The sequence below is a fragment of the Mesoplodon bidens genome (assembly GCF_964165515.1).
Source record: "Mesoplodon bidens genome assembly, chromosome: 11".
Taxonomy (NCBI): domain Eukaryota; kingdom Metazoa; phylum Chordata; class Mammalia; order Artiodactyla; family Ziphiidae; genus Mesoplodon; species Mesoplodon bidens.
The window spans coordinates 1,063,442-1,090,862 of record NC_138167.1 but is presented as its reverse complement, the minus strand read 5'-3'; the positions used below and the strand labels follow the sequence as shown (position 1 = coordinate 1,090,862).

General features: G+C 49.1%; 1 protein-coding gene across 2 annotated transcripts in view; it reads right to left on the bottom strand.

Moving 5' to 3' along the window:
• The window catches only part of DCP1B (decapping mRNA 1B), a 45,592-nt gene that overhangs the window by 653 nt on the left and 17,518 nt on the right, over positions 1-27,421 (bottom strand). Inside the window, exons 4-10 of one of the 2 annotated variants that reach the window (XR_014017080.1) lie at positions 14,496-14,562; positions 12,257-12,398; positions 6,763-6,891; positions 4,609-5,286; positions 2,400-2,648; positions 208-333; positions 30-85 (exon numbers count right to left, since the gene is read on the bottom strand). Coding sequence is in view for 1 of the 2 variants with exons in the window: in XM_081249327.1 (XP_081105453.1) it covers positions 253-333; positions 2,400-2,648; positions 4,609-5,286; positions 6,763-6,891; positions 12,257-12,398; positions 14,496-14,562 (1,346 nt within the window). In the remaining variant the exon portion in view is untranslated. Of the gene's footprint in view, positions 1-29; positions 86-113; positions 334-2,399; positions 2,649-4,608; positions 5,287-6,762; positions 6,892-12,256; positions 12,399-14,495; positions 14,563-27,421 lie in introns of those variants that run through there. The other variant, XM_081249327.1, reaches the window with a different exon arrangement.

The window sequence follows — 27,421 nt, the reverse complement described above, 5'->3', positions numbered from 1 at the left end:
AGAAAAAATCATTTAAGCTGGGTATTTACCGTGTGATATGAGCAAAGGGCTTTTCCTGCCCACTCGATTCTTGGTACCAGGTGCACTGAAGAATGTAATGAAAAACACGCGTGACTGAAAAAAGCCTGAAGCATTTTACTTCATATAATACATACTTAAAAAAAAAGGCAGAAACATTTAGGGAAACAACATTTGACATGAAAGAACCTTGAGCCGGAGGGCCTTGGAGATCAGTCTTAAAATGTTTTGCTTTCACAGAGTCTTTTTCATGGCCGCTTGTGTCATGCTGAAGAGATAAGCTTCGTAGATTATATTTAAGAAGTTGTCGTCATTCTGGAAAACAGAAATCAAAAGCCCCAGGGGGACGTGACTTGGCTGGCAGAAACGAGAGGCTTTCTCTGTCTTGGGGCTGAACTGGCACCTTGATCCTAAGAAGCTCCTCTCCACCTGTGCGTGCTCACAGTGGCTAGTTTTTAAGCTGAAGAGTCAGTAGGGCAGCAGGCCAGGCCAGAAGGGTCAGCTGCCGGGCCTCGGTGGCCAGCCCGGGACACAGCACGTGCTCGTGCCTGCAGCCCAGGCGGGCACCAGCCTCGGGGCAGCACGGAGCGGGCCGGCTCCTGAGAAGCCTGGCCTCCTGTGTGGAGAGCCCTGGGGCCCCCGGGAGGCTGCATGGGGAGCACATATCCCAGCTCAGTCCTCTGAGCCTGGCTGTGAGGCCACTGGTGGCTCTGAGAGGCCCCCCGAGTCGCCCACGAGGGGTGCCTTCGTTGTTGGGCGTAAGTTAAGCCTTCACTGGCAATGTGCTTGGCTGGTACCCTGCCAGAGCCAGTGCATCTCCACCCCCCTGCACCACCCCCGTTAGCTACAGAAAGCTCTGGCCTTGGCAAGCGGCAGCGGTGAGACTGCGGGCTCTGGGCCCCTCCTGCCACTCTCGGGGCCGAGGGAACCACAGTCCCATCGGTGGTTTTCTCTGTTTCTGATGTTGGAGACGGCTCCCTCCCACCCTGTCCTTTATCGCTCTGGCAATTCACCCGCGTTTCACACTCCCGCTCGGCCTGGAGCCAGGCTACCCTGGCTTTCCTGCAAAGTCTCCGAGCACGAGCCTGTGTCCTAACAGCAGGCAGAGAGCAAAGCTGAATGCCTGAGTGACTCCCAGCAGCTCATGGGGAAGATGCCGTCTAAAGCATGGGGAACGTGAAACACAGGCCGGGTGGACGGAACGGACATCATATGGTCTGTAACGAGCGTGGTCCAGGGGCCGCTCCAGGCTTTAGGGGTCCCCATTACTGCACAGAGATCTTTGGAACAGTGTTATTAAATGGAATAAGCCAAAAAAAATGTGGAGCTTTTTACATTCAAGTTTTTTGTTTATTGCTCACAGAAAAGGAGCTTACAGATGTCCTACGTAAGTCCTCAAGAACTTCTCATGAATGGCTTCTAGAAAAGGTGGAAAAGACCCTTATTTATGCATTAGGCGCGGTCATTTCTCGTCCGTCTTTAGCAGATTGCTACTCTGCTTTCACACTCAGAGATGCTGATTTCTGGCCCCATTCCATTCCTTCTCTCTAAAAGATGTTACCTTTAAGAAAACATTCTTACCCAGGGCGACTACGGTCTGTTTGAGTAGGACGAGACGCAGCAGAAGTGCTGGCCGCCCACAGGGTCGCCTGACGCCCAAGCAAAGTGCCACAAAAACCTTACGGATGTCTGCGAAAAAGACACCTCAGTACGTGAGCTGAGCTGTCTGCAGTCCGTCTGGGTGAGCGCACTGCACTCTGCAAGGCCTGTCTTGCGTTTGGGCTGGGCTTTGCCGTCTCCCGGCCCCGTCGTGCGGCGGGAAGGGGCGCAGTAGCCAGGCTGCGGCCCCAGCTCTGCTCTTGACTGGCTGGTGACCTCAGGCCAGTCCCTCAGCCTCGGCGTCCTGGTCCCTAACCCCGTGCCTGGCCCAGAGCTCCGTACAGTGTCCTCACCCTTATTACTTCATGGGGGCACGAGGAAGCCACCCCAGCCTGTCCTCACTGGCAGGTTTGTGGTCGTCACAGCCACTCCTGTCGCCCCAGCTGCAGCCTCCCCGAGTAACGGCCTGGACGCTGCCGCGGGCTCAGGGCAGCCCTCCCCTCCGCTCCCCTCTGGCTCCCGACGGCCGCATAGACCTGGGACCCTCCCAGGGGCGGCTTCACCTCCTCCTCTCTGCCGGGTGGCACTTGAGGACTTAGCCCTCCAGATCACAACGCCCAGAGCCACGCCGAGTCTCTGAAACGCACCCAGAAGCGCTGGTCTCGGGGTGGGCTGCTGCAGTGCCCTCTTACCCTTGGGGAGCAGGAAGCGGGCACAGGCGCCAGCAGGGCAGCAGCCCGCCGGGAAAGGCCGATGAGGGGTGGGGGGCGGCGCCTTCCTACCTGGATGTGGTGCAGCAGGGCCTCCTGGAGCTGTGGCTTGGTCAGGGCACTGCCCGGCGTCCTGGGGGGCTCCGGCGTCCGCAGGGGCAGGAGGGGGCCGCTTGGGGGGGCCGCTGGGTCCTGGCTTCCCGGGGGCAAGAGCCCGCTGCCCCTCTCTGGCGGTGGGGCCCAGGGGGGCTGCGCGAACACCAGTGGTGACATGAGCGGAGATGGGCCCACGGCGGGCGGGGCGCGCCGGGGCGAGAGCACCTGCGGGTGGGAAACGGGCCGACGGGCGGGCGGATGAGGGCGGCTAGCGCACGGGGCGGTGCAAAGAGCACAGAGGACACAGCGGGTTCAGTGTTAACCGTCCAGGGCTGCGGGCGACGGGCGGCCAGCCTCCATCTGCATGCTCCTCCCTCCAGGGCACCGGCGGCCGGCGCCTGCTGTCCTGACTATGCTCCCCACTGCAGGCGAAGCTCGCGCTTTGAGCAGCACCTCCTATCTCCGGCTTCCTGTCATCGCCTGGGGACACACGCCAGGACCCCAGCCTTTCCACTGGGGCTGTCCGTCTGCGTCCCTGCCCGGCTGCGGCCCCGAGTTTCCGCCGTGAGGGACCCACCGGCCGCCGCCTGCCCCCTCGCCTGGTGCAGCGGGGCGGGCAGGCGGCGGGGTCACCGTCCACCCCACCTCCTGACTCTCCGTGCTCGGGTCTCGGGGGCAGCCCTGGGGCCACTCCTGCAGGCATGCAGGTGGCCCGTCCGTCTGGGCGGGTCTGTCCGCCTCTCTTGGCCAGCAGGCCTAAAACCAGGGGTCCCAATAGTGTTTCCAGTTGTGCAGGCGACATCTGACCCACCTGACGCTTACAGCCACCTCTCACTTGTCCCCAGCTCAGGTGAGAGGGAAGAGCGCTACTGTTAGCCTCCTGAGGCCCAGGGGCTCATGAGAACAGTCACAGGGCCAGCCGCGAGGAGCAGCTGTGGTTTCAGAAGCTCCCTGGGCGTCGTCTTGGGCACAAAGCAGCCTGGAGGAAGGCGGGTGGTCTGCTTAACTGTCCCCGTGTGCCGTCACGAGGAGCGGTGGCTTTGCGGGCAGTCAGAAGAGCACCGCGGCCCTGCACCCTGCAAGCACTAGAAGGGGACCTGCCTGCAGAGGCGGATGGCCAACGATTAGCCCCAATTTCCTAGGGTCCAATCTAAATCCGCAGGGGAAAAAGCAGGAGAAGGGGGGCAATGCGACAGTGAAGTGAGGATGAGGGCAAGGAACAGCCATGTCTCCAGAGCAGCAGGTACTCAGATCTGAGACTTCCATCAGTAACAGGCAAGAACACTCCGACCCACAGTCTCACATACACGAAGACTGTGCTCCACACGGATGGTCTTTGCTCCAAAAAGTTAGAGATTTCTGAGGCCCTGTCGTAAGCTACTTGCCAAAACACGACAGAGGGATCAACGTCATAAATAGGGAGAACTTCCTAATTTTTAAACCCAATGCATTTTCAGTGAATTTGTACCAATCCAAATGGAAAAAAAAAAAAATCCGTCAGATCTCCGGATGTTACCCACAGGCAGTGAAAAAACGGAAAAGCTTTCGGTTTTCTCCCTGTTCTAAGTTATCAGTGACCACAGAGGACCGTCTTCCCCGGGAGCACAGGACATTTCTGAGAATTACAACACTTCCCTCTCTGGCAACCGGCGTGTGTGTCGCAGGCAGGGAGGGAGCCGTCTGCCTCTCAGGACCCTCATTAAGCTACACCTGCTCAGACAGACAAGGAGGCTGCCCGTTCCGGGGTCAGGGGCCTGCTTTCCTGCCGGCCTCAAGTGCCCATGGGCTGCGGCGTCCACAGGGGCGGGGCACGCAGTCAGTGCTCCTAAGCACGGCCTGGGTCATGAACATGCAATAACTTACTGTGGACCGAAATAACCAGACAAGGTCAGGGGTCTGGCATCCCCGGAATGATTTCAAATGATTTCAGACCCTAGGTTTGCGAGGTCAAAGATTTGGGTTTTCCCCACGGCCACGTCAAACCTCGTCGCTTGAAGGCTTAACTGTAGGAATGGAGCCTCTCTGAAGGGAGGAGCTCCCAGATTGCTGGGCCAAGGCCAGATTCCCTTCCAGGCAGGAGGCGAAGGCGGGACGCGATGCGCGGACCAGACGGGGCTGAGGCCCGCGTCCCCGCGTCCCCGCGCCCCCGCGCCCTGGCAGCACCTCCCGGCCGGCAGCCACCTACCTGAAGGAGGGGAGCCTGCTGCTCCGCGCTGGGGGTCTGGTCCCTCCAGGACTCCGGGGGGTTCCGTGCTCGGGCGCTCGGGGTGGCCACGGGGAACTTGGCCGCCAGGGCGGGGCGGCCGGGCGCCGGCCACTGCCGCTCCTGCTGCACCGCCTGGAGCTTCCACAGCAGCTCCCGCGGGGAGACCTCGCCGGGCCCCAGGGGCTGACGGCCGGGCCCAGGGCCGGGCGGCGCTGGCCTTGGGAGTGCCCGGGGCCCGGGCGTCTCGGCCGAGGCGGCTGGTGCCGGCGCCCCGGCGATGCTCTGGAGGTGGTCCGGCGGGTTCTGAGTCCTGGGGGCACCGTGCACGCGGCGGGACACCTCGGGGCCGCGGGGAGACCCTGGCCGGGCGGCGTCTCTACACGGCCGGCTCTCGGGCAGCTCTGCCAGCGGCTGCAGGTCCGCGCTCCCGACCAGGAGCTTCTGAATGGCCGGACAGAGCTGCTTCTCGGCCGGGGGCGAGCGTCTCCGGGGTTCCTCGTAGGACAGGGAGCGGACGACCCCCTGCCGAATCGGGAGCTTCTCGTGCTGCTGCTGGCGGAGGGTCTTTGGAGGCCCCGCGGCTTGCTGACACGTAGCTTTGTCCTGCTTCCCGAAGAGAGCCGTCAAGGACAGGTGTTGGGGTTCAGGGTCTAAGGTCTGGAACAAATAACCACGTCTGAAAATGGGGCCACATGCGATTTGGTTATATGGGGGGCAGTGAAACATAACTTACCTACCCGATGATTTCTTCTATTTACAAAGAGTCAGTTAGAAAGGATGAGGAAGCTTAGTGATAACAGACTCTACACATTGGGGACCTCCTTTTTAATGTCAAAAATGTTCACAGCCTTCTCCCTCCCACCCCCAAGACGGCTGTTGTATGATCAGTATCTGCTGATTGATAAACAGGCACATGATCCCTGCTGGGCCTGGGGTTCACAGGCTGGGGACCACTGTGGCACAAAGCTAGAGACACTAAAAGGCAAATAATCTCTTCCACAGGAAGCCCATCTATGCCTGCAAAGTACAGGAAGACACCGAGGACACGTAGAAATGTGAGGATGTCAGAATTCCTGGCAGTATTCCACAGAATTATAGAAACTGAGGGCTGGAAAGGAACCTAAGTCATTTAGTCTAACTTGATCCTTCCAGCTATGTAACAGTAGCGATAACAACCCGTCAGATGCGTTAACACCCCAATCCCTGCCCCCGCTGCGCCGCCGTGGCTGGTAACCAACCCGCTTCCTTCCCGCCCTGTGTCATCTGGCGTCTCCCTGCTGCTTTCTCTCTTGCTGGGCTAAGAAAACATGAGATTCTCCTAAAGTCAACATATTCTGGTTTCTCTCTTAAAATAAAAAATGTCCATGAAAAGCAAACTTATAATAAAAGCTAAAAGATAATTAGAAATGACTTATTTTTTACAAAATTCAATGTAAGACTTGCATTAGCCAGTCTTTATGTTTTTGGTGTCCATGTTCATTTTTTGAAATTGATTTAAACCAATTCCCTTTAAAAAAAACCTTTAGTGAGGAATGACCATAAGAACCGGAAGCAGCCACACTCCGTGATGGGACTTGCAGATGAGCAATTCTGCTAATGCTGGACTCTTGTGAAAACTACGTATGCTCACACAGAAAGCGCCGTCATGCTTACATCTTAGATGCAAAAACAAAGACAAGCCATGGGGTCTAAAGGGGGATTAGACCAGGAATCCCATATACACACACAGCGCCTGGCCCCGGACCTGGCACCACGGGGGCGCGTGGGCTGTGGCTCCCTCAGGGGCCGTGGGACACCAGCTTTCCACCCCGGAAGAATACAGCCCGACGTGTAACGGTCCCGCCAGCTCTGACATGCTATTAGGTTGCTGTCTTTTTAGAATACATCATCCTCTAAGGAGTTCAAGTCCACAAGGGATTAGCACAGAGTAAGGGAAATGCCAAAAGGAAAAACTGCAACCCCTTTCTAGGAAGAGTAAATTATTAGTAATGACAGAATCTCTACTTTGAAATCTCTCTTTCCTGGATTGACCTTAGGGGACCTGCAGAGCATCGGCCCCACCTTGACCGCACTCCGGGCCAAGGTCCCTCAGGAGCCCCACAGAGGCCCGGGGGAGAGCGGAGGGCTGTGCACCTGGCCGGGCCGAGGGCCACACTGCTGCCGACTCCCACTGGGCTTCACTGGAATCGGCTTGATGAGGTTGGGGTTGTCGAAGATGGCGGACGAGCTGCTGATCTGTTTGGGCTCAGGACGGGCTTTACACTGAAATGGAAAGAAGAACCTCATTTTTGGTGTAAAAGAAGCTTTAATCTTTTAAAAAGAATGCATCTTCTTGCTGTTTATTTTATCTAGTTGGTACTTAAAAAAAAAAAACAGATCTCCATGTACAAAGGAAAATCCCTTACTCTCCTCTGATATAAGCTACGTTTGAGTGTAAGTCAAATTCAGGTCGAATTTTTCTTAGTTTGCGCAATTCCGTGCCCTAAAGTATTAGGTCGGCCTGCAGGACCTGGAGGCCCTGAGATGCCTGGATGCCTGAAAGGCCACGGGTCGCTGGAAGCAGCCGCAGTCTCCCGCTTGCCCTTCTGGGATAAACGGTGGAGGAAGCGCCCCCTCGGTGCCTCGTCGGGGCCGCGGGAGGGTTCTGCGCGCGGCTGGCAGTTGACTGAAGGCTGCAGCACTGCGTCCTCACAGAGACCAGCCCTTTTTAGTCGACAAACCAAAAAGTCAAGCCGACCCAAACCGTTGATTTAAAAATTACTAACATCATCTTTATTTAACAAATGGCTTTTTGCACAAACAGAGTAATTCAAATCCCAGCGTTCGGAGCCGCTCGCTACAAATTAGAATTTCACAGAGAAAGAGATGAGAGACAAGCCTCATCGTTTCAAACCCTGAGTCATTATCACACATTAATCTAACCAACCATGCGATCACTCACACAGTAGGATTCGTAACAGAGAGGGCACAGCAGTGATGTCTGGGTTTCCCTTGTTGAAACACCAAATAAAACTCACTGTAAAACGCGGCCTTCTGCACTGTGGACTCCGCGGCATTGTTAGTTTCAGCTGCACAGTTGCACCCTCGGGCCAGGACACACCTCACCGTCCTGAGGTGGAGTGGCTGCAAATGCAACCTTGTCCCTGGGGTCCCACGGTTCCCGGTGTGCTTTACGGCTATTGGCTGTATTTTCTGCTCAAGGGTGTAGGCGCCTGGGGCTGATCACCACCACGCTCACTTAGGTTTGTAAAGTTAACTGCACAAAGGACTAATTATTTTTGGCCAATAATTTGTATATTTGGCACTAGTCTTGAATGGCAGGTGAAATCACTTTATGAGTCATCAAATATCATTTCTAATTCTTCTTAGTTGAATGATGGCTGCAGGACCCACTGGCCTGGATTCTAAGGTGTGGATCACCAACGCCAGACAAGAGTGTAGCCTCATACGGTCACTGATAAAATGTTGGCGTGAAAAGCCTTTACCGCCGGCTGGCCGCGCAGAGAAAGTGGCCACTCGGCTCACTTCCGCGAGCGGCCCTGTCTGTGTGCAGGGACCCTGGGTCGCAAACTGCTTCACTGTGTACCCGCTCACGGGGGCCGCAGACAGCTCCCTCCGAGGAAAGTGGCCAGAAGCTGCTTTCTGTGTCACTAGGACGGGCGACCTACCAATGAGGCTTCACTGTCATGTAAAAAGTGCCCAGAACGAAACACCACTGATCTCAACAGTCTGCAGCTCATTTTCCACTTGTTTAAGTTTCTGTGCGTCTCTCGACCCAAACACTTTAAACTACTTGGGAAAACATGCAGAGTTGGAGAAAGTATAATGGATTCTTGACACAGTACCCAAGGTCTTAACAACAATGTCACATGAGCCCGTTTTATCACACAAACACGTGTGTCCACGAGGGGAGAAGAGTCTGGGGGAAAATACACTAGAAGTGCTAAAAGTAGACATCTTTGAGTGGTAGGATTCTGGGTAGTTTTATTTTCTTTCTTTCTTTTTTTTTTTTTTGCGGTGCACGGGCCTCTCACTGTTGTGGCCTCTCCCGTTGCGGAGCACAGGCTCCGGACGCGCAGGCTCAGCGGCCATGGCTCATGGGCCCAGCCGCTCCTCGGCATGTGGGCTCTTCCCGGACCGGGGCACGAGCCCGTGTCCCCTGCATCGGCAGGCGGACTCTCAACCACTGCGCCACCAGGGAAGCCCTATTTTCTTTCTTATAGTCTTGAATTTTCTCAGTGAACATCAAAAGACACAGTAATTTCTTTAATTTCATAAATAAGTCAGAACCATAGCTAGAGGACAACTATTCATTCTTGCCTTAGGCCACAAAACACAAAATAGTCTTAAATACAAAATAGTCCCCTTATTCTTTTCTTTTTCTTTCTGCAGTATCGTTGACTTGCAATGTTGTGTTAGCTTTAGGTGTACAGCAGTGATTCAGTCACACATGTATAAACGTATTCTTCAAAACAGTCCACTTCTGAAGGCTCAGCACGTAGCCCCGCGGCCCAAGACCGCTCTGGCCCGGCTGCTGCCCCCGCTCACCTGCGCCCCAGCCCCGAGCCTAACCGGGAGGAGGAAGCTCAAAGTCACAGCACTGCTACTTCACAGCAGATTCACAGAAAGTTGTTTCTTCGGGGAGAAAACATAAAATACCGGCCCAAACAAGGTTTTTAAATTACTTCATTAACTTTGCGTAAAAAGTTGTGTCTGGTGTCACCAGGCTTCACTTTATCAATATCATCTTCCTCCAGTTCAGAATGCCTCCTCCTCTTACTTTTTGGAATTTTCACACATTTACGCGGTTTAGAGTTGGAGAGGCCCTCAGAGGTCATTCAGGTGAATATGCATCCAGAGCAGTGAAGTTCTTCTGTAGATGCCTGGTATTCATCATTCTGTCTTTTCTTGAAAACCTCCGCTAACAGGAAATCCACTTCCTCGCAGCAAGAATCCTCAGGAAAGACTGTGTTTCCATGTCCCTCTCCTGCACCTGGGGCCAGGTCCACTCCTGATCCCCACATTGTCTGGCGCGTCCGTATGTGTTGGGAGAGCAGATGACACAGCATAAGGCAAGGATAAAGCAGGGCTTCCTCGCACAAGGGGACTCCTCGGGGGCAAATACACCCAGTGGGCAGATCAGAAAGCACACGAGGGACAAGGAACACGGGAAGTAAGCCTTCAGAGACGTCACCTGTTGCCAGGTAAGTAAGGGAGGGGAGGGCCAGCCTGAGGAGAGGCGGGAAGGCACCTTCAGGAAGCAGCACTGTCACTCCGTTTGGGAGGAATTCCCAACGTCTGCAGGGGCAGCGGGAGCCCAAGGCAGCGAGGCTGGAAGGGTCACCCGAGACCGTGTGGCAGGGTGCTCGGAAGGGCCCGGGGTTTACACTCCGGGTGGTGGGAAACCGAGAAGGATGTGGACCAGGGGTCACTGGACCATGCAGGTGCTTCTGGACGCGATGTGACGTTACCTGGCCTGTGACTGCAGAAGGAAGAGCTTCTTCTGTTATTTATCACACAGTTGGAGCGATGAACATTATGCATATGACGTGTATTTGAATTTATAGAAAAGCAGAGTCTGCACACTGATTAGACCTCTATCTTCCCCTCACGTCAACACTGTCACAACCGAATAGAACGTTGTTTCGACCTCAACAAGTTTATGTGCAGCAAGAGAGGCTGCTGTGAGTGTAACAAATGAGGAAGAACAAAATACATTCTAGAGAGTCACACACTGGTGAGTGCAGTGGAAGGGACAATCAATTTGAATGAAGAGATCTGGGAAGACTCCACGTAAGAAGTGGCATTTTTCCTGGGCCTCGAAGGAGATGTAGATTCTGAAGGGCAAACAAAATAGGGAAACACTGCAAGTTGTGGGTACAGTACAAAGTGATGGCCTGAGGCCAGTCCCCAGCACCGGGCACTGGTACGTCTGAGTGTGCGTGAGCTCTGCGTTCAGAGGCTCGGGGAGCAGGGCATCACCCGCTCCCGCCCCCGGGCCTGGAGACAGAGGCTCAGCAGCCCCGCAGGGCCCCCTGTTGCAGGGGGTGCCTCGTGACGGGCGGGCAGGAAGCAGGACCGAGGGCAGAACCAAGGCTGCAGCCTTCGCCGGGGTCTCTGCACTTCAGGACTGGCGTGTCTGAATCATTTCAGGGGCTCCGGATGACAGGAGTGGCCCTGGTAGGACCGGGGCGGAGGACTTTCACCCCGGGGTAGGCGGGCAGACAGGGCTGGGTCTCCCGGTCACAGGCACCCTCCTGGCTAGGCCTCTGGTATCTCCGAGAATTGGCTGGCTGGGGAGGGACAGTCTCTCCCCAGCCAGACTTTCAACAAGTCAAAACATCATAAAATAGAAACAATACAGTGTGTGTGTTTGCGTATGTGTCTGTGTGTTGGGAGGAGGGAGGGAGAAGAAAGAAAATAATTTTTCTTCAGCGTTTGCATTTCTTATCTATACCGGCCACTGTTATTGCCGGCATCACAGAACCTAAGCTCCTCGAGGGCAAAAATGGCACCTTTAAGATGAATCTTCACTGTCCCTGACATAGTACAGTTAGTAAAGTATAATTAAGTCACTGGGACATTTTTTCACGGCTGTTGAAGAATCAAACAAAATAAAAAGCGGATCCAGAGCTTGCTGTTACTGGCCGAAGCTGGGGAGAAAGCACCTGGGTCCGGGCCGTGACAGGGCGGGTGGGTGAAACCGCGCTTTGTTCACATTCGTTCAACAAGCCCTCGGGCGGGCAGCGCTGACCACCTTCGGGACTCGCACAGAGATGCCTGCGGGGGTGTCTGTCTCCAGTAGTGCGGCCTCTGGCCCCGCCTCCAAGGCACATGCAGAAGCCTGGCAGGGTGTCCCCGAGGAACCCACGCCGCACACGGCCTTTCTGACTGCTTCCTGGTGTCATTTAACTTGTTTTCTACCTCCCCTGCTCCCCTCCCCTGTCATTTTCTGTTAGCGCTCAAGACTTAGGCTCAGGAACACTTCCAGGCGTGCCGCGTACTTGACGTTCAGCCGCGGTGCGCGGCCGCCCGACCCGCCCGTGGTCAGGTTTCCGTCCGCCTTTCTCACAGCACGAGCATTACGGATGACCCGTGCCTGACTCAGTTACTCCACCAGGGCTTTAGGCTCTGTCATTACGTCCACATTTAACAGCTGGAGCTCTGTGGTGGAGAAGGCCTTTCCCGCATCAACCTGGATTATCCGGTGCCCCTGGCCAGGCAGGATAAATGCTTAATTCTTTCCACCGACCGCCGATTTTCAGAGGAAGGGGGGTTGGATGTCCTTCCTACTGCTAGTGCCCTAGTACCACCAAGGAGAGCCATGATTATTCCACACAGGTTGTGCTCATTTCTTGTTAATTTTATCCCAAAGAATTTTATATTAATTTGTTGCTACTGTCAATGGGGTCTTCTTATTGGAGGCTATTTGTATATACGAAGGTTACAGATTTCCCGGGCTGCCTTTGAATCCGCTTAAAGGCAAACAGTCTACAGCCTACTAAAAACCAATAAAGATTGTATTTCTCCTGCACTTTTGTCTGACGGAAGGCACGGCACCAAGTCCGTCTCAGGGCGCAGGTCCCCACGCGGAGTTTAAGTCTGCATCGCAGGAGACAAGACTCACCTTTGCGTATTCGTCTCTGGCCTTGGTGAGCATCCGTAAGATGTCCACCTCCTTGCGCTCTCCCGAGCCGAGGCCCACGGGGGACGCTCCCACTGCCACCCCCGCTCCATGGTGCGCTTTCAACTGTTCGTACTGAGTGAGGCTAGAAAATAGGAAGGGAAATCCACACCAGAAAAGCCAACTCAACACAACCGGTTTTTGAAACCATCCAGTTCTCACCCAGTTGTTTTTATCTTGTTTTAATCACGTTAGAAATAAGACTGCTGGAACTGAAAGAAGAAAAATGGGAGTTGAGGTCCTGAGTACACTGACCACACGTACACCTCTAGAGTGGGGAGGGCCACCCTCGCCCGGGCCTGTTTTGTACAGAAAGTTAATGACGCCTGGCCTGTGGCAGCTGTCACACAGCCAGGGCAGGGCTGAGCAGCTGGGATGGAGACCGGTCGGCCCTGCAAGGCCGAAAGTATTCACTACTGGTCTTTCTCAGAAGACGTTTGCCAACTCCACACTGAGGGCAGTAGAGAGGAGTCGTGTGTTGCTGAGGAAACCCAATTTAGGGTTCTCAAACCCTGGGCAAACCGCACGGCAAATCGGGCGTCTGCCCCTGGTTCCAAAGGGCCTTGAAGGCAAAGCGTGGCTGATTCCAGCCCCTCGAATCCTGTGGTTTAGAAACACAGCGAAGATCCCACCCCAGGAGAGGGGTACGAAAACACAGCAGTGAGCAGCGCCTTCTGCTTTCCTGAACACAGCACAGAAGGGAGGCCAGGTCGCTCCTCCGTGCTACAGCGCGGCTGAGAGGAGTACCGCTCCCTGCGTGGGCTCTGACTGCAGTTCACGCTCCTTCATCACTGCCACGAAGTTTACAGGGAAGGAGACCCGAGGGCTCAATGAGAGGTTCAGTTCTAAGTGAGGACAGGCAGGGAATCCACACACATTGGCGGCTTGTCGCTCACCAGTGATCAGTTCCCAGCCCCAGCTGTGAAGGAATCACCGGGGAATCTGACAATCTTTACGCGGCCTCTTGGCTGGGCAACAGGGTGTTTTTTAATCTGCATGAGATCCTGCTATTATCATCCACTGCACAGTTTACAATAACATGGGTGTTCTAGGAACTCGCTGTTATGGTGGTAAATACTAGTGTGAACACACCTAATCACCACCTGCAGCTTGAGCCGCTTACCTAAACTTGGCTCTCACAAGCTAGGCTTTTCAGAAATCAATCTTATTTATAAAAAAGTACTCCCCACATTCCACATTTTGGGGTCACTTTTTAGCCATTTCCTTGACCCGGGATTTAAAATTGAAAAATGGTTCTTTTGCAGACGGAGCTGCTCTGTCGAATCCGCGCTGGCGGCAGCCAGACCCTGTGTTCGGCCGAGTCCAGTCCTGGGTCAGATCCAGCACGTGCAGGAAACTCATTTCCTTCTGAGGCTCTAAACCATCTGCATAAATGCAGGGAAATAACTGCCTCCCAGTGAGCAGGCCTGGGGCTCAAGAACCGGTGAAAGGGGTTGATGGATCCCAGAGGAGACAGGATGCTGACCCGGGCCTCCTCTCAGGGTCCTCAGGGGAGCAAGAGCGGGACAGGCAGACAGTCATTTCAGTTTCCCCCAGTGCAGACTGGGATGAATCACAAGACCTCGTGAGATTAACAAAAAAAGAGACTAGTGACGAGAGAGAGACAGAGAGACAGAGAGAGGGGCTGTCTACTGCTCACTAAATTAGTGTTAGCTCAGATACTCCCAAAGGAACTGAAAATACAGACTCTCTGAAGCCCTCGCAGGGTCAGAAGGGAGGGAGGTCTGAACCCCACGGGCAGACTTCAGGGCGGGAAGGATGTGTGCACCCCAGAGAATCTGGGGCAGCCTTTTAGAAGGGCTCTGAATGTTCTCTTCACTGAGATACACTGATAACTTTTCAAGGGAAAAAGCTGCTAATTTACAAAGGAGGATAATGTTAAGGTAAACTGCCATCTGGAAAAATTCATATTATAGATTCTTCACACGTGCAGAAAAAAAATGAGGGGAACCCTTCTGCATAATAAATCTTACCTAGTGGAAATGTAAAACATTGTCATTTATGTTTATTTTTCACTTATTAAGTAACAGTGAATGTGTTCCTAACCATGGTGAAAAGGACTGCTGTCAGAGACATGCTCTGTTTAGATTACAGTGTAGCTACGTACCCTTAGAAATACAAAGCACCGGGTCCTGACAAATACTCAGCCCGCAGCACTTACTTTTTCATAAGCTCTGCAATTCTTTGGCATTCTTCCTTGTCGTAAAACCAAATTCCATAAATGGACACTGCAAAAAACACATCAAACCAATTATGAGCATCTTCAAAACTACAAAATGGAAAGAAATTCACTTTCTATCTTGAGGGAAATACATACTTCTTGGATAACTGAAACCAGTCATTGGAGTTCAAGCTTGAAAACCTCGCACTGGGGCTTTTTAGGCCCACAGAGAACACACACGTGCACACACACACACGCACACACAGACACACACTGAAGTATGTTGTCCTTAAAAATACAGCACCTGAACACAACAGGCACGTGGAGAATGCTTCTTAAATGGATGAACAGACTGAAAACGAGCCTCAACTCTAAGCTCCAGCTCTGAAACATCACTGCCGCCAGAGGCCCGGCACACACTCACACACACTCCGTCTTCTTTGTTAAGTATCGGAAACCTGAAGCACAAATTAGGCCTGGAAGCCTCCCTCCCTTCCCCTTCTCCCAGGAAGGTGTTAGTAACTGAAAGATTGGCTTTGAAAGCCCTAAGTGAGGTCACGGTGCAGGAAAAACAAAATTCAGTGATAAATCTCTGACTCCAAAGTGTCTGCACGTAATATTTACAACTGTTGAAAGATGAGGTACAACTCTGACTGAATGATTTAGTAGTGAAAGAACAATGTGGCATAATATAGCTGCTATTGATTCATTTAACAATTTTCAAACAAATTGTATACCTTAATATGTGCCTGTCTAGGTCATTTTTATAGCAAAGGCTAAACAGGTCCAAAATACATTTATAACTATCTAGTTGAGGATCTAGTGGTATTAATCATATAAATAATACACTAACTATATATACATGTTAAAAAAAACTTCACTGAAATAGCTGCCATGTTATGGTAGGGTGATGAAAACCAACATATTTTTTAAAGAAATTATTTTAAAATTTTAAACTTACAAAATATTTAATTATATGAATATAATTTGGTCATTAAAACAGCTGTGATATTTTGACAACTTTTCCCCCCACTCACCTGACCAATGACTCGGTGGGCGTTTCTGCTTCTTGTTAGTCAAGATTCAGAAATCAAAGGGTACAGGAGATGTCGTTTTAGTGCTGTGTTAAGGAGATGTCTTTAAAAGGACCCTATAAATGTGAACTGTCAACTTGCCAAAAGGTGGCAATGGCGTCAACTTCTTGTGTGATTCGTGCACCAGGAAACTTTATCTTACCTGCGTGTGCAAGGGGGGGGGCAGTTTTTTCTTGATGGAACCATTGTGTCCTCTTAGAAATACACACACATACTCCTCTTTGATACATGGATACTCTGGAAAAAAGAACGTCTGAGTTCTAAAGCCTATGCGCTGAGAGCCTTAATATCAAAAAGAAATTCTTTCATCTCAAGATCATTAAGCGAGTCTCTGAGAACTTGATTCCAGGCTGTTCCCGGTCCATCAACCCTAATCCCCAGCGCCAGCTGCCCCAACAGCTTCCCACACGCCGACCCACCTGCTCTGTGCTCCCCTGAGCGAGAGTGGATCGGATCACCGACATTCAGCGACTAAAAAATCCGAAGATGATGTATGTTTTGGAGGCTTTAATCCTCGTTACAAAACCAGGATCCTGCTCTATTCCTTGGTTAGAGTGAAAACTTCCTTTCCTTGGAGATGGAACTTTCCAAAACTATCAAAGCAGGAAAGAGGTAACAGGGGAGAGAAACACACAACTAAGAAATTCGAAGCCCAGTAGCAGGGGGAGAACAGCCATTTGTGTCTCTTCAGTAGAACATATAAGTAGAAATATTTTGGGTGCCATTTTGGGGGGATGTTACACATTTGTGGCATTTGACATAAGGAACTAGGTTCTCATAAGGACTGGATGCCAAGGAAACTGTTGATATAAATAGAAAAGCGGTTTGACGATGTTATTACTACGAGAAAACTGAAATGCAGATGGAGGGGGAAGATGCTGTGAACACATCTTTCAGATGTTGAAGGGGAGGACGGGAAGGCTGGCTCTGAAGCCTCACGGAGACGTTGTGGAGATTTCCTTAGGACCTGACCATTTCTCTCTAAAGCAACGTGACTTTAAGATTAAAATGGGGTCATTTGGAAACAGTTCTTTTCACCCCAGTTAATACGCAGTTTGAATGTACAATTTAAATAGTCAAGGAGGAGAAACAGATTTACCAACAGTCCTGGCTCCTGAGAGCAAGGCAAGATAACGAGTAGAACTGGGCCTAACTTTTTCTCCTTAAAATAGTTTCACAGAGAGAGCCACATTCCACTGCAGCTCCCGCCTCTCAGGCGCACGTTTCCAGCCGGGACAAGCCTATCTCTGTCCTGAACGAGGGGCACTGGAGCAGCTGGTGGTGGCCCATGCAAACCAGAGCCTGTCACCGTCAGGGAGGTGAGGAGCCGATGGGCAGACAGAACCCTCACGTCTCACCCCCAGTTCTCCTGGGCGGCCACAGGGCGAGGCCGGCCTGTGCGGGCAGCGGGCGCCGCAGGGAAGAAAGAAGACGGCCAGGTTGAAAAGGACCGGAGAAGGTGGTGTGGTTCTGGCATTCTCAAACTTGGAGTGATCGCCGTCACCTGACACGAGGCACAGCCTCGCGGGGCACCGAGACGGGACCAGTAGAGATGCTCTGAGTGCTCCGGGACCCGCCATGCTGCGAGCCTTCCTCCCACCCACCACGCCTGGGTACCAGCCGCTGCCCAGCCGCCCCGCCGAGGTCCAGGTGGGCTTTAAGGGCACTGTGGTGCATGAGGCTCAGCTCAGCTGTTCCTACATCACTCTTGGAGGTAAGCAACCCCACAGTGGAGCAAAGAATAGGAAGACCCTGAACCACCTAATGATGCCCACATGAGACTCCCCGCGCTAAGACACGTTTGGGGGCAATCTTCTTCCTGTTGATGAACACAGGACTTCAATATCAGAGCTGTGAAATTCTGCCTAAAACTGCCCTGTCCTGGTATACGTCATGCTTTGGAGATTTCGGGTTGAAAAAAGCAATGTTTGAGGCAACAGGCAATGTACCGTCGCCTGGTCATATCTGTGAAAACCCCATCTATTAACATCTTCTATTTTCCTCTTAATTCTGCAAGAAAGATTAGGAAAGCAAAACTTCCATGTTAGACTTCATGTCTGAATATTGTAGGTACAACAGACATGAGAGAGAGCAAGCTGATGGTATTCGATACAAATATTTTCTTCTTTTTTAATGTCTCTAGCAGCAAAATCCAAAGTTGATCAAATTTTAAGAGGCTAGTTGAGAGGGTCACAGAGGGAACGGCAAATGTCCTTGATGCGCCTTCATTAGGAAACCTCTGATTCTCGTTAGCGTGCTGCGTGAGTACATTCTGGAAGTTCTCTGGGGATTTACCTCTCTAGTTTATGTTTTAACAAATATTTCTATAAATCTCTTAAGACATTTGTCATTTGTTCCATATTTGACTTCAAATACATTTCAACTCCAAATCATGAAGGTGGCTTGCAATCTTTTTTTTTTTAAATTATTTATTTTATTTATTTATTTTTGGCTGTGTTGGGTCTTCGTTGCTGTTTACGGGCTTTCTCTAGTTGTGGCGAGCGGGGGCTACTCTTCGTTGTGGTGCGCGGGCTTCTCATTGCGGTGGCTTCTCTTGTTGCAGAGCATGGACTCTGTGTGCGGGCTTCAGCAGTTGCAGCACACAGGTGCAGCAGTCGTGGCTCGCGGGCTCTAGAGCACAGGCTCAGTACCTGTGGCACATGGGCTTAGTTGCTCCGCAGCATGTGGGATCTTCCCGGACCAGGGCTCGAACCCGTGTCCTCTGTATTGGCAGGCGGATTCTTAACCACTGCGCCACCAGGGAAGCCCCGGCTTGCAATCTTTTAACGATACTCATGCTACTATTTGTGCAACTTTAAAATACAAGGCCTATAGCCATACAGTTAGGAAGCAGATAAGACATAACTGCGTAGGTGAAGTTACGTAGGCAGGATAAGGGTGTCTGACTCGGTAATGCTCTCCTCCCCGCTCCCCAACCCACCCCGCCCTCACTCTCTTTAAAAATAATCTCAGTAATTTCTCTCAGAAGGATAGGAAATATATTTTTTTAGCCAGTAGGCAGCAAAGAAGGCATTTAAGTTCTCTCTTTTCACTAGGAAAGCCATGGAAACCTGGCAGTGTAAATTACACAAACCTCTTCTGGGCACTTAAGGATAAGCCAAAAATCTCCAAATTCCTTCAAACCCCATTCTTTTCATGAAGTCTTTCTCAAATGAGTGGAATAATAATCCCAGTGGAAGGACCAAGAACATCTGATCATACGTTTGGTGTAGACACTTGTTGTTGAGACTCTGCTCGAATACAGAATTCCTTGTACCATTTACCCTGTCCCAGTTTTTGTAGCTCAACCCCACGGATGGTGACTGGTGAATGGCATTTGGTTGTAAGCACACACACACAGCTACTATCCTACCGAAAGATCGCAAGATAGTTCAGCAATTAGAAAAGGCATGAAATGTCAGAGCTGGAGGTTAGGCGCAGGTGTGTGGTTCAAACACTTTCTTCGTTAGTGAGGAGGGTGGTCTCTCTCTCATGGCCACAGTCATGTTTCCTGGTTCAATCTGTTTCCATAAAATACGCCCCTCCCCCAGCCTTACAAACGAAATACATAAAGTATGAAAACAATTTTCATGTCTGAATGATGTGTAGGCTTGGTTATAAGAGATGCGAATCCATCTTGTTTAACCTAAGGTTCATGTGAACTCTCAAAGGGTCCCAAGGAAGGATGGCAGGGAGGGAGGGGGGAAGGAGGAAGGGCACGCGAGAAGCATGGTACCTGAGGGTGGGGGATGCGAGGCCAGCTTTGGCATCCACAGCCGGGAGGGACACAGGCTGCGCTTGGCTGCTCTGTGCTGACCCGGCACTTCTACCCCGTTCGGAACGCTTTGCACTAAAAATGCATTCCTTCGGCACGTTAATACCTTTAAAGTAACGTTCTTTCATTCACCTTCTGCCACAGCTTCACTGACCAAACACGGACACGATCTTGTAAAACAAAACCTTCGCTGGCCCCCGAGAGTCTACATAGCACTGTTATCTTTGGCCCCTGGTCTGGTTCTTTTCATGTGACATAGTTTAACTGCACCTCACAAATCAGTGGTCCCATGATCTCCAAATACTGGAAGGTTCACAGCAGATGGGAAGCAGCTTCTCTTTTATGCGTGACTAATACTCATGAACATTTTGAGGGAAACAGTAGAAAACCTAAACAAATACTGTGAAGTAAGAACAGCCTCCCTCTGGCTAAATAAATTAACTTCCTTACAAAGTTAATGCCATAAACAATGACAACAGAAGCAGCCTCTGTACTAGAGCATTGCACTAATTTGGATCAAATTAATATTAATCTCCAACTATAAACGAGAATTTATTATCTCCAAAGAAAAAGATGGATTTATCTTTCAAAAAAGTTTTCATTTCTAACAAATGCATGTTATGTCACTAGACCTTTCAAGTCTCCACAGAGGGCTTTATCTTCCCAAAATGGAAATCTTAAAGTCTGCTACTGCCCTCAGGTTCATGAAAGGTCACGTGGGATCTTCTCCATTATATACTAACTCCCTAATTTTATTTATTTCAGGGGAAAGTTGCTTTAGTCTAGGAGATTTAACAGTGTGAATAAACATTAAAAAAAATTAGGAAGCAGAAAAAGTCGCAGGTAATAATAAAAATAAATAGGAACAACGCCGTTGCAGGGGACACGGGTTCGTGCCCGGGTCCGGGAAGATCCCACATGCCGCGGAGCAACTAAGCCCGTGAGCCATGGCTGCTGAGCCTGTGCGTCCAGAGCCTGTGCTCCGCAGCGGGAGAGGCCACAGCAGTGAGAGGCCCGCGTACCGCAAAAAAAAAAAAAAAGGAACAACTGATTCTGTTTTCTTGGCCATTTAAACTTACGTTTTCATTTGTCCATATCTTGCTGGTTAATCCCCAAATCTCCCAGGAGTCAAATAACAAGCGTGGGCTCCTGAGGTGTCTTCCCTCCCTGAGTCCTTGTCCTTCAAGACTCCTCTAGGGGGAAACAGTCTCAAGTGTTTCTTTGCTCCCATAGTTTTTCACACATCCTTGGACTTAAAAAAAAAAAAAAGCATATGTCATAATTAAGTGTTTGCCAAACTGCTCCCCCACTAGACCTGAGCTCCTGGAGGGCGGGACTTGAATGCATAATGACCAGCATGTGGCACATTCAACAGGTATTTGCTGAGTTGAGCTGGAATCCAAGACGTCAAGATCTTGTACCATCTTACATGATGGCTGCCACTATTCTGGCTTAACTAAACGTCGCAGTCTAGATGTGCCAGGTCCTCCCCAGGGACCGACTACAACTTACCCAGGGCTCACAGCACAGGGTTTCCTCACATCATCCCTTTTATTCTTCTGATCTCACTCAGAATTTATTTTGCTTCAAGCATCTGATAATCTTAGGCATAAGTTATGTTGATGGGATTTTGTCATCAGCTCCCTAGGACGGTATATTCTATTGATCCAGCACTGCGTGGGCACTGATGTTCTCATTTTCTGTGTGTTTATTATTATAACAATGCTACCATAGACCAGTCTTCCTGATGGACTACCTGTCAGGCACCAGCAGCTAAGAGCTCAAAGAATGCAATTAATCTGCAAAAATCACATGCGTTTCTCTTCAGAGTATGAGTAACAGTACTTGGATCTGGCAGAAAACACACTTATTCATATTCCAGTCATGTCTGATGATAGTACTCTGAAACTTACATATACAAGTACCTAAATTATCTTAAAAACATAAGACTGATATGCAATGTCAATTATTCCAGCAACAAACTGAAAATGTGTTACCTGGAGTGAGTCTCAATATAGCAAAATAAGTCTTGTCTCAGAGAACTGTAGTTTCTGAGAAATATATGTTTAAGGTAAATGTAAAACAGAGTATTTCTATAGGTCAAAAACTTGTTCCAGTGAAAAACGGACTTCCTCATATTTGAATCAGATTATTTAATCCAGTGTTTACTAGTCATAGGAATAGCTTCGCTGAAGTACACTAACTATAAAAATACATGATCACTGAAAAATTTCTAAGATTTTACACGGCGGTGGTTTAGCAAAAGGGACCCTAATGCTACTTTGTGCTTGGGAGAAAGTGAGCCAGAGTTTCTGTACTTTTTTCATTTCAACCTTAACCTATAATTGTGGAAGTAGCAGACCCCACTTTTCCCAAAGGCCTTTCTGTTATAAATAGTTGAATCATGGTTTGGTTCTACTATTAAATTAGAGCCCTAAGGCTGAAGAGAGGATAATTCTAACACCAGTTCTTGCCTAAAATTGTTTTCTTTCTCCAAAACCCATAAGAACATGAAAAAATTATAATTTGTCTTTCTGTGGGTTAAGAAGTAATAACCCAACAGTTTTAAATCGATCATTTGAAACTACTAAGTGATTTCTGGACAAAAATCAGTAACATAAAAAATAGACTCTAAGAGAACAGACACGAACACTCGATGTAGCCACACGCAGGGCACTGTGTTAGGGAAACTAAAAGATGCTTCACTAGTTAAGCATTTCAGAAAATGTTTGGAATCCAGTTTTTCTCTGCCAAGATTTAGACTTCCAGCATGTCAAGCTGGGCTCTCAAAAGCAAATGATAAACTACGGTCATCTCCAAGCCACAAATGAAGTGCATGAATCCAAATAGCATTACTATGTAGATGTTTCCTCGGTGAAGTCGAGAACGTTAAGTCTCTATGGTTCAGGATAAAATAAAAGCGACCTCTCCTTCATTTCACTCTCACGTCGTGTCTGTACGTCACCTTATGTGACACTGTCACATGGTCCTCCTCATCTGTGCCCGCCAGATCGCTAAGTTAAATAAGTTCCAAGATGACAGCTTTTCCCCGTTAAATCTGTGTGAAGGTCCTATCTGCAGTGAGTCCCCTAACCCTAAAGGATGACGTGTGAAGGCCGTGTGGACTGGGCGGTCAGGGCGAGAGCAGCACTGTGGACCCGGATAGCGTGTGTGCTCCAAGGAGCTGTCAGGTGTCACAACGCAACACACAGAAAAACAAAAACCCAAAGTGAGAGTTTGCTTTCCATGAGGCTTTTCAGAGCCTTCTTGAATTGCCAGAATGCCAGTTCTTTAGATAAACAGTCTCCTTTACAGTTTAGATCTCTTCCTTTCAGCATGAGTTGAATACTGATGAGAGAACAAAAAAGCAATTCTGGGTTTAAGGCCAGAGTGATAGGTGTCATCACTCACGTCCCCGCAGATGTGCAGCCCTTTATCACATATGAAAACACATCAGCTCCTGAGCAATGGTTTGTAGAAAATAGGTCAATTTTTCAGTTAGAATGGCAGAGGAGGCTTACAGACACAGATTCGGTGACCACAGTATAATTTTAAAATTCCTTCTTTCTAAGAAGCACAGACTGAGGTGGTAGAGTGTCCTTGAAGGCCCCCCCTAGCCGCTGCTCTGACACACAGGAACCAGCCTGCTGATCAGGCACAGGTCACCTATTCTGATTAGGGTGAAATGTGAAATTCCTTGTCTCCTACCCCACACCCATGTGATCTAAAGGAGTTTGAGGATCTTGTCTCCCTGGGCAGGTCCTGAACTGAAGGACACTCCGTTGTTATTCCTGCAAATACTAAGATTCTGTCTAGTGAGAGTGTCAAGTATTTTTAGCCATACAATTACTATTAAGATATTTTTGGACTCTAGGAGGGCTTCAGGAGTTCAATCTACAAACCCTAAAATTGTATGTGAAATGGTGTGCACGTGTGCAGACAGACTTTTTGGAGGTGGGGCGGTACAAAGCATAGCCTCCCCCAAACAATGCCTGGCACACAGCAGGAAAACAAGACATATTTGAGGGAGTGGGGAAGAGGGGCAGGCAGGCAGGAGGCTTATCAGATTCTCAAAGGGGTTTGTGACCCCAAAAGGTTAAGAACAACTATTTGAGGCTATCAACATACCAGCAAATATCTCGAAATAGAAAAATAAACTCGCAATTATCTGTGGGCAGATAACTTGGCTTTCATTTCCTTAGTAATAAATTTACACAGGGGACACTTTTAACCTTTCAGATTGCTTTTGTAATAATTGCTTGAACTGATTCCAAGGTTAAGATAACAGAGGATAAAGTCTCAAGGTCTTAGAATTTGTTGGACTGGAAGAGCTTTTACTCCTCCCGGCGGCCTGAAGCCAAGGAGTGGGTGACAGTACAGAGAACCCTGTACGTCCTCGGCCACGCGCTCAGCTGCGGCCACGCGCTCAGCTTCGGCCGCGCGCTCAGCTTCGGCCGCGCGCTCAGCTTCGGCCACGCGCTCAGCTTCGGCCACGGCGCCAGGAGCTTGAGGTGGCATTTTTGTTTCAGTCTCTATCGTGAACTCGGGGAGAGGGAGGAATTTTGGGAAAGCTGGGCAACTTTGTGGCTCTTTCTCGATCACCCCAAGCAGAACATCTTCAAAGCTGGACAAAAACATCAGACCTATGTACATATATAACAACTCTAGAATTAATACATAAATGATTTGGGAACTACTTTAAGTACATTGTACCTATCTGTTTCTTATGCAGATCTGTTCGTTTTCTGTGTTTATTTGGTACCACAGAATACAAATAAAATGTAAGATGTGGTCTCTGCCCACAAGGGGCCTGTAATCTAGTACTCATGCCACTGCTTTCTGCATAGTCTAGGTAATCAATAACCAACTCATTAATGGTGGCATAATGCAAGAGAAAACGTTTCACAAAATGCATTCTTAGTGAGCAGTGCTGCTTCCAAATTATGACCTATCTTTATTTGCAAATTTGATTTTCTCAGTGCTATTATCCTATTATGAATAAAATTACAATGAGAATTTGTGTAAAAGTATTTGTGTGAACATATGTTTTCACTTCTCTTAAGTAAATACCTGTAAGTGGAACTTGCTGGGTCATATGATAATTATATGTTTAAGTGTATAAGAAATTGCCAAACAATTCTCCAAAGGGGCTGCACCATGTTTTCCTCCTACCAGCAATGTACGAGAGCTTCAGATGCTCCACATCCTCATTAAAACTTGGTAATGCCAGTCTTTTATTTATTTATTTATTTGGTTGCACCAGATCTTAGTTGCAGCAGGTGGGCTCCTTTAGTTGTGGCTCATGAGCTCCTTAGTTGAGGTTTGCTGGTTCCTTAGTTGTGGCAGGTGGGCTCCTTAGTTGTGGCAGGCAGGCTCCTTAGTTGCAGCTCATGGGCTCCTTAGTGGCGGCATGCGAACTCTCAGTTGCGGCATGCACGTGGGATCCAGTTCCCCAGCCAGGGATCGAACCCGGGCCCCCTGCATTGGGGGCGCGAGTCCCAACCACTGCACCACCAGGGAAGTCCCCAGTAATGTCAGTCTTTTTAATTTAGCCATTCTAGTAAATTATGTGGTGTTCTCATGCTTGTTTTAATTTACATATCCCTCCACTGTCCAATAAGCATATGAGAAAGTGCTCAACACAGTTATGACAAAATGCAAATTAAAACCACAGTGAGATATCACTTCAGAACTCCCAGAACAGCTCAAATTAAAGGAGTAACAATATCCAGCGTTGACAAGGATATGGAACAATGGATTTTCATACATCACTGCAAGGAGTATAAATGGGCGCAACTTCAGAAAACTGTCCAGCAGTATCCACAGAGCTATACAAACCCCTACACTGTACATGAGGTGTTGGTATAAACCCCAAACAAATAGGTGCATATATCCACCAAAAAACATGAACCAGAATGTTCATGGCAACTTGACTCACAATAGTTCAAGACCAGAAATAACTCAGATACCCATCAATGGGGAATGGATTAGTAGACTGTAATGTACTGATCCTATGGTGTACTGCACAATAAACATGGATAACTTCTGCTGGACACAACGACGTGGAAGTCCCTGATGATTACGTTGAGCATCCCTTTATTGGCTATCTGTGTATCTTCTTTTGTAAAGCATCTGTTAAATATTTAGCCAGTTTTTAAACTGGATTGTTTATCTTCCTATTATTGAGTTCTGAGTTATTTATATATTCTGGATATAAGCACTATGTCAGATGTGTGTGTGTGCGCGCGCGTGTGTGTGTGCGCGCATGTGTGTGTACAGTGAATGTTTTTTCCCAGTCTGTGGCTTGCATTTTCATAAAGGTAATACACCTTTAGGTATTTATTTATTTTTGGCTGTGTTGGGTCTTCGTTTCTGTGCGAGGGCTTCCTCTAGTTGCGGCAAGCGGGGGTTACTCTTTGTTGCGGTGCGCGGGCTTCTCACTGCGGTGGCTTCTCTTGTTGTGGAGCACGGGCTCTAGGCACTCGGGCTTCAGTAGTTGGGGCGTGCGGGCTCAGCAGCTGTGGCTTGAAGGCTCTAGCAGGCTCAGTAGTTATGGTGCACAGGCTTAGTTGCTCCATGGCAAGGCAGGTGGATTCTTAACCACTGAGCCACCAGGGAAGTCTGGAAGTTTACTTTTTTTTTTTTTAAAGAAGATGTTGGGGGTAGGAGTTTATTAATTAATTAATTTATTTTTGCTGTGTTGGGTCTTCGTTTCTGTGCGAGGGCTTTCTCTAGTTGTGGCAAGCAGGGGCCACTCTTCATCGCGGTGCACGGGCCTCTCTCTATCGCGGTCTCTCTTGTTGCGGAGCACAGGCTCCAGACGCGCAGGCTCAGTAGTTGTGGCCCACGGACCTAGTTGCTCCATGGCATGTGGGATCCTCCCAGACCAGGGCTCGAACCCATGTCCCCTGCATTAGCAGGCAGATTCTCAACCACTGCGCCACCAGGGAAGCCCCCGGAAGTTTACTTTTGATGAGGTACAATTTATCTTTTTTTTTTCTTTTATGGTAAATGTTCATAAGATTCTATTTAAATCTAGCGTTTGGTGATACTACCTGTTTTTAAACATTTTTAATAAGGAGTTATATTTTAGTTGCTTCTACAAAAAATGAAAAAAAGGGATTTATTATTTAATTCTCAGATAAAATAACTATAGCATAAGCCTTACTGTTTAAACCACACGGCCATGGTTTAGCAGGGCCACCGCAAAAGAGGGACATGATCTCTGTTCCTGTAACATAATTAAAATACCAACTTGGTAGTAGTCAACAAACTTCTTAAATATCAAATCAGAATAGCTCGATAGAAGTAAATCAATTTGAAAGAAATATTCTATAAAATGTTTTGTAGAACTTAAAGTTTTCACACAGATGAAATGGAGGTTTTCCCACATTCTATATCTTTTCCTAGAACTATTAAGTTTCTCAGGATGAGGATATATGGTATTCTCACAACTTGCAATTATTCTATTTCTAGGAACTTTTAGGTAAATGCAACTAATATCTGTATAAAATCAGCCTTGAGGAGCAGAGTGGTTCCTCTGTAAACTGCTAAAATTACTTAGTGTTTTCTACCCAGCAACCACAAAATGGTTAGGGTTTTGCTTATTGTTGGTTGGCTTATGCCCCCAAAGAAAAAAGACTGAAGATATAGTAGTGAAAATTTTGGTTAAGCTTTATTGGTTGCCTGGAGTAAAGAAATCTAATAAAAAACTTGTTGCAAATATTTAACTGTACACACTTCATGCAAGGATTTAAGTGCTGAAGGGAAGTAGAGAGATACCTTGCCTTGAAGGGGTTTGTGCTCTGATAGAGAAACTAGGACAAATATTACACATAAGGTAACATGTTAAGTACTATTAAGTGCCTGTTGTTCTAGCTCAGCAGTTAGCATATTATTTATTGTGAACATACATATTTGTAAATCTGTCTTTTGTGCTAGGATAGCAAACTGTCAGAGGGAACGGATGCATCTTATTCATTACTGAACTCCCCCAACACAGCACAGAAACAGTATCAATAGGCAAGTGGTCAATAAACACTAGGAAAGTCAACACG